Source organism: Tupaia chinensis, unplaced genomic scaffold, assembly GCF_000334495.1.
Source record: "Tupaia chinensis unplaced genomic scaffold, TupChi_1.0 Scaffold000287_1, whole genome shotgun sequence".
Lineage (NCBI taxonomy): Eukaryota > Metazoa > Chordata > Mammalia > Scandentia > Tupaiidae > Tupaia > Tupaia belangeri.
In genome coordinates, this window is record NW_006159771.1 from 1,066,278 (window position 1) to 1,073,498 (window position 7,221).

Here is a 7,221-nt window from a genome sequence, read left to right on the forward strand (position 1 = left end):
GCTCGCACCCGCCGCGGTACCGGGGCATAGGTGAGGAGGGGCGGCCACGGGCACGGGCAGCCGCGGGGCGCCGAGGGCGGGGGTCCTGACCGCCCCATCTCCCAGGGGACTGCGTGCAGCAGACCGTGCGAAGCCATGGCGTCCTGGGCCTTTACCGCGGCCTCAGCTCCCTGCTCTATGGATCCATCCCCAAGGCGGCGGTCAGGTGAGGCCCGGCAGGGGGCAGCGGGAGGGGTGTCCATGAGGGCCGCGGCACCCAGCCGCGGGGCGCCGAGGGCGGGGGTCCTGACCGCCCCATCTCCCAGGGGACTGCGTGCAGCAGACCGTGCGAAGCCATGGCGTCCTGGGCCTTTACCGCGGCCTCAGCTCCCTGCTCTATGGATCCATCCCCAAGGCGGCGGTCAGGTGAGGCCCGGCAGGGGGCAGCGGGAGGGGTGTCCATGAGGGCCGCGGCACCTCTTATCACCTCTGGCCCCCAGGTTCGGAATGTTCGAGTTCCTCAGCAACCACATGCGGGATGCCCAGGGACGGCTGGACAGCACGCGCGGGCTGCTGTGTGGCCTGGGCGCCGGCGTGGCAGAGGCGGTGGTGGTCGTGTGCCCCATGGAGACCATCAAGGTGGGCTGAGCCCCCGCAGGGGATGGGATGTGCAGGGGTGAAGGCGTGCGGGGCCAGGGTGACCCTGTGCATCACAGGAAACCTTCAAGCCGGGGAGCATGTGGGATTCGAACCGTGCATGTGGACGGGGGCGGCTGGTGCAGGCCGCCTGGCAGCCAGAGCCTGGCAAGGCTGGACTTTATCCTGCAGCAATGGGAAGACTGCTCATGGCCTTTAAAAGTACTTTTGTAAGCAGGAAGCGGACAATAACATGCTGGCCGCCCAGACTGTGGAGACAGCAGCAGACCGCAGACGCCCTCAAGTGGGCGTGCTTGCACCCTCTGGTCTGTGGTGGTGTCCCAGGCCAGCCGTGGTGGCATCGCAGCTGCATCCCAGCCCCGTCCTGACCTGGGTGGGCTCTGGGCCTGCTGGGGGTTGGGGAGCCATGCTCTTCAGGTGATGGCCCTGGAGACAGCGCCTGCCCTCCCCTCCCTCAGGTGAAGTTCATCCATGACCAGACGTCCCCCAACCCCAAGTACAGAGGCTTCTTCCACGGGGTCCGGGAGATCGTGCGGGAACAAGGTGAGCGTCTCCTCCTTCCTGTTCAGGGGCAGGGGTCTCGGCCAGACTGGAACAGGGCCTGCGCTTCCCCTTCCCGCCTCAATGCTGCACGTGGCACCGCCACCCCCTTCCCCAGTGTCACCCACGTCTGCCTGCCCCCAGGACTGAAGGGCACGTACCAGGGGCTCACGGCCACTGTGCTGAAGCAGGGCTCCAACCAAGCCATCCGCTTCTTCGTCATGACCTCCCTGCGCAACTGGTACAGAGGTGAGTCTGCCCCGGACCCCCCTCCCAGTGAGAGGCAGCGGTGGGGGGGGGGCCTCCTAGGCCCTGGGCCAGGCTCCTCCCTGACCACAACCCCACCAACATCCAGGGGACAACCCCAACAAGCCCATGAACCCGCTGATCACGGGGGTCTTCGGAGCCATCGCGGGTGCAGCCAGCGTCTTCGGGAACACTCCTCTAGACGTGATCAAGACCCGGATGCAGGTGGGAAGGGGCTGGGGTGGAGGGGAAGAGGAGGGGAGCCGGGCCAGGGGCTGGCTGCTGAGGCTCTGGCCTGCTGGTGTCCTGCAGGGCCTGGAGGCACACAAGTACCGGAACACGTGGGACTGCGGCCTGCAGATCCTGAGAAATGAAGGACTCAAGGCGTGAGTGGGGCGGGGAGGGATACTGGGCCCACTCCCGGCCCTTCCTGTCCGCAGACACTGCCCTCTGCCTGCACCCCTTCTCTTCCCCTCCTCTCCCATGGCCTCCTCCCTCACCGCAAGCCCCTCCCCACTCAGATTCTACAAGGGCACAGTCCCCCGCCTGGGTCGGGTCTGCCTGGACGTGGCCATTGTGTTTGTCATCTACGACGAGGTCGTGAAGCTACTCAACAAAGTGTGGAAGACGGACTGAGCCCGGGGCCCGGCGGGGCTGCCCACGCCAGGCCGGCTCCCGCCACCCTCCTCCCACGTGATCCCAGTGCAGTCGTGCCAAAAGGCCCCCTCCCCCACGCCCCCCGAGCTCCGTGACCTGGTCTGTCTGTTGTGGCCAGCAAGTCCCCACGTTCCGTAGTGCCGTGTTCCCCTGTGGTCTGTGCGTGACATCACTGTTGTGTCCGTGTGTCCGGCCCAGCCACTGGGTGGCTGGGGGGGTCCCTCTGGCCCATGACTCCGTGCCCGTCTGTCCGTGTACTTACCTGGAGGTGTCTGCCTGTGTTTTGTGTTCTGTGTCACGTGACCCCATGCCCCGCTTCCCGGGGTGCCTGTGTGGCCTGGGTCCACGGCCCCATAGCCATGGCCCGGTCCCAGTCCGGTGCCTTCCACCCTGGGCGGCAGGGGCACCTTGCCCTGGCCTACCACAGCTGCCTCCGGGCCTCGGCCTGGCCTCATCGCATTCCAGGGGCTCCGTGCCCCCTGCTTCTCCCGCCATTGGCCTTAACTGGCCCTCGGGCCCTCCCTCCGCCCGGGACAGGGTGGCAGCCGCCACTCTCAGGACCACCCTGCCAAGGCAGAATAAACCGGATCCTGTCACAGCCTCGTGCCCTGGCATCTGTCCCTGTGCGGGCCCATCTGCGGGTGGGCAGTGATGCCGTGCCTCTGCACGGAGCCTGCCCGCTCACCTGGGCACATTGCAGCAGAGGGACGGGGAGGGCAGGCAGCAGATGGGGATGGACAGGCACGCCGTCCACCTGGGACAGGCCAGCCGCAGCCATGCTGTTGGCTCCTGAGGCCCGACACCACGCCAAGAAGGAGCTGACCTCTGTCCAGGCTTTCCATGTGGCCTGTGGACAAGATCCTGCAGGGTCGGCTGTGTCCATGAAGCCTCAGCGTGGCCTAGCAGGCAGCACTGAGTGGGCAGCGTGGAGGGCCAGGCCTGGGCACAGTGCTCCCAGGATGCCCAACTGCCTCCTTCCCTGAGGACAAGGCTGGGGAAGGCCCAGCAGCAGAGAGGCTCGCTGGCTGTGGCTCAGTCCACCTCCCTCACTGGGTCTGAACCAGTCCTGCAGGGAGGAGGGCACGGGAAGGGCTTGGGGCTCTGAACCTCTAGCCAGGGGCCATCCAGCCTCTGGTTCCCCGAGACTGAACCAGGGGACCCTTCCTCCTTCCCCTAGACTGGGAGACAGCCGCCCTGGGGCAGGAGGAAGGAGGGACCTCTGGATGCCTTGCGTCACTGCCCTGAAGTGCAGGGGAGGGTGTTTGGCTGAAGGCCCTATGAGCACAGGTAGAGGCCAGGCCGGAGCTAGAGGCCACAGCTCTGAGTCCTCGGTTCTGAGTAGCCCAGGCCCCTCCTTCACAGCCATGAGCCAAGTGGAGGATGCCATGGGTAGGAGACAACCGAGCCGTTCCAGCTGTGTGGGGCATGGGGCACATGCCTGCAAGGGTTTGGCTCCCCTGGGGACAGCTCTTGCCAGCAGGAAACCTCCGGGCAGGTCTCATCCCTGGAACTGCTCATCTCGGGTAGGACACCCTGTCCCTGCTACCTCACGCCCTGCAGTCCACACCACACGTAAGCAGTGGAAGACCGCGTGCGAGGGGCCTAAGGCAGGTCTGAGCCAAGTGCGGGCCTGGGGGTGTGATGGAAGCATGGGGTTTCAAGGGCTCTTCATGGCGCCACTCAGCCTGCACCGACTTCCCCATTGCTGGGAGGAGACAGCCCAGGCAAGGCCTGGCCGCGGCCTGCAGGGACCTGGGAGCTGTGCCGGCATCCCTTCACACCAGGACCGAGCCCCACACAAAGAGGTGCCCTGTGACTGGCTCTGGGCCTCGGATGCTTTGCTGTGGGGGTGGAGGCAGCACAGTGCAGGCCACTGACTGCGGGGACACCGGGCTCCTCTGAGGCCTTGCCTCCAGGCTGTGACATCTGTGGGCAGTAGGGGCGAGGGGATGTGCAGAGTTGGAGGCTCAGAACCCCCATTTACTGTCATCTAACTTCTATTTCCTAATCTGAGAAAATGAGCGACAACAGAATTGCCCCCATCTGCTTACAAGCTTTTAATGGTGTTCAGGGCCAGCCCATGGTGTGAAGGCAGCTGGATCCCGCATGGCTGATGACATGTTTTGAGTCCTGGATCTGGCGGCTTGAGAAACATGTGCATGTGCATGTGTGCCCAAAATCCTGAAAGGAGGGAGAAATGGAGGAGATTGCAGGGTGACCATGCCCCACAGGGTGTGTTTTCTATCATGCATGCTCATGCATGTGCCCTCTGACAAAATTAAAAAAAAAAAAAAATAGGTACTTAGACGTGTGGCACAGTAAGCCCTCACATGGCCGCTCTCCTCTTGGGGTTGCAGGGGGTTGGCTGCAGTCTCCCCCAGGTTCCAGACCGTTCCTGGAGCAGGCCAGAGGGGTCTGGATGCCAGCCACTCACTGCACATCTGAGTCCCAGGCCAAGTCTGCCCTGAGCTTGAGCAGGACATAGGCATCTCCATCCTCCTGGGACCTGATCAGGAACAATCCAGTCTTTCTCCCTAGAAGGGGAAGTCCTGCCATCCCCCAAGGCCCCCTTGCAAATGCCTCCAGGCTCAAGGTGGACATTAAGTGGCCTCACCAGAAATGCAGAGCTGGAGACCAGTAGATGGCATAATGGTTATGTCGCTGGATGCTCACAGAGCCAACCATGGTTCGGGTCCTGAACTCTGCAACTTAAAACTCACGTTGGACACATGTGCATATGTGCCCAAGATCCCGAGGGGAGGATGGAGGAGAAGGGATTGCCTATGGCCATCCCCCCTGGGGAATGATGTCTCAAGTTTGTCTCTGTCTCCAGTGAGCTCATGTACCCTATAGCAAAAATCTCTTAAAAAAAAATGCTGAGCTGCCTTTGGGGCCCTGCTGGCCGGACACGCACTGCAGGCAGCTCTGTGCTCACACTGAGACCTGGAGTCACCGCAAGAAAGAGCTGGAGCATTTCTGGGCTAGGGGAGGGGAGAAGGTGGGGAGCACTGCAGAGGCAGGCAGGGGCCCGCCAGGAGCCAAGGAGCATTTACGAAGGCCTCAGGCTGCAAGGAGGAGGAGGGTGGCAGAGGACCAGCGCAGACCTGGGGCACTGGGTTTGGAACCACTGCCTACGCTTGCTTGCGGTGGGGACAAAGGGGCAGAGATGTGGGTGGGTCGTAAACTAATCTAGAAGCTGAGCGGAGTGAACTTCCACCTCCCCCACCAACCTGGCCGCCAGCCAGTAGGGAGGCTGGGCATGCTCACCAGGGCTGAGTGTGGGCGGGGTCAGGGCTGCCTGTGTGGCAACCCCGCCCGCACTCAGAGCCTAGGTGACCCGCTGGAACTCACAGCCAGCCTCAGGCGTGTCCACTATGTGGCACCGTGGTCCTCACAGACTGCCCTGCATGGACAATGAGTAGCCTCACAGACAAGGGCAGAGAAGCAGAAAGGTGGTGACAACTGGGGCCGGGCTTGACAAATCACTGGCCCATTCCTCACCATGTGGGACGGTTTCTGCCCCTGGCAGCAAGTCCCACGTGCATGTGCACGTGCACACACACACACACACACAATCCATTCCTGACATCCCCGTGCACCCTGCTGCTCGAGCAGGTCCTGGGGTCTTCCATGTCCCTGTGTAGGTGACGAATGGCGGTGAGAGCTCAGCTCCCAATAAAGCCCCTCACTCCTGACAATGGGACTGCCTCCTTTTGGGTGTCAAAGGGGATCCTGGTTTCAGGTCGCGCTTGGGCAATCAGAGCAAACGCAGTTTTGGCTGAGGACGCAAGAGCCGTCTTTGCCTTGCTGATTTTTATTTCCCGTGTTTTCACAGATTCTCTGGGCAGGGGTCTTAGGTATGGGACTCAGGTCAGGGGGTCCAAGGAACTCCTGGCTCAAGCCCTGGGAACAGAGAGCACAGCAGAGAACTGGCCTCAAAGGATTATGGGAGGACCACAGAGAACACTCAGGATGGTGCATAAATGTGGCCCAGGCCAACAATAGGGGTGACAGTGGAGGACACAGTGGCCCCATGGTATAGCCCTACAACTCCTTCCCCCTGTGTCACCCAGCAAACATCCCTGAGAGCTGCCTCCCCATTGCTCAGGTTGGGCCATGCCCTGACCCCTGACCCTCCGCGTGACGTTCATCACACTGTTGTCACATTCGTCTCCCCTGGGAGGCGGCAACACCTCCCATCACCCACGTAGCCTCCAGTGGCAAGGCATGACCTGGGAGTCGTGACCCGGAAGGTTCTAGCGGGCACTCGGTATCACGTCCTGAACTGACCTCAGGGATACACCATCTCACCCCTCTGCTCCTAAGCGCTGCTCCTAAGCCTACCATGGCCTGCAGCTCTCCAGTTCCCGGGGCGGCCCAAGTCCCGGTTGGGAAGCGTGGCCCGGGGGCAGCTTTCACGCGCTGGCCCTGCTGGGGCTGCCGGGCTCTTGGCCGGGCTGCTCGGCTGCCGCAGGCAGCCCTCCCCGGGGCTGTAATGAGGGAGGGTAATAAAATGACTACGATTGCGATCCAGAGTCTGATCCTGGCGGTCGGACCAGGTCGCGAGAGACGGCTGTGCTCGCCAGGGCTGGAAAGGGTCGCCTCTGGTGAGAGCGAAGGCTACAGCCTAAGACCGCCAGGGCCTCCATCGCACCCGGCCATGGAGACCCGGAGGGCGCAGGAGGCTTCAGAAGGCTTTCCGAGGCCGGCTTCTGAAGGATGAAGCGGATTTTCCCGACCCGGTGACCGGCGATCCAACCGGGAGGCGGCCACCCAGCAAGGACTGCACTCCGCGAGGGCGGAGGCGGCGAAGCTCGCTCCCGGAAGTCGGCCTGGCGCGCGCCGATGGCGTCACGAGGACGCGCCGGGCCGCCCGGGGCCGCGCACGCGCTCTGAGGGAAACCCGGCGCAGGAGCCGCAACTCCGGTCTGTTCTGTCCCGGGCTCCCGAGGCCTCCGCCTTCTCGCTGAAGCTGGGCGACTTGGAGGTTTCTCGTGGCCACCGCCACCAGCCCCTGGTCCTCGGAGTTACCGTGACCCCCGGCCCTCGCCTGCTGTCGCAGACACTCAGACAGCTCAGCAGCCATGCCCAGCCTCCCCGAGAGTCCGATGGCCACTCCCGACGACCAGCTGCCTGCGCTGG

The 7,221-nt window shown here is 63.5% G+C and overlaps 1 protein-coding gene across 1 annotated transcript; it reads left to right on the forward strand.

Annotated features, from left to right (window-relative positions):
• SLC25A1 (solute carrier family 25 member 1) lies at positions 1–2,115 on the forward strand (the record flags this gene model as incomplete). Its single annotated transcript, XM_006150426.3, is given in 8 exon segments — positions 1–30; positions 106–205; positions 480–618; positions 1,095–1,179; positions 1,321–1,425; positions 1,532–1,647; positions 1,735–1,808; positions 1,944–2,115. Coding segments are annotated over 8 exon segments (764 nt in total), but the record flags the coding sequence as incomplete, so codon positions are not given.
• Positions 2,116–7,221: the final 5,106 nt, after the last annotated feature.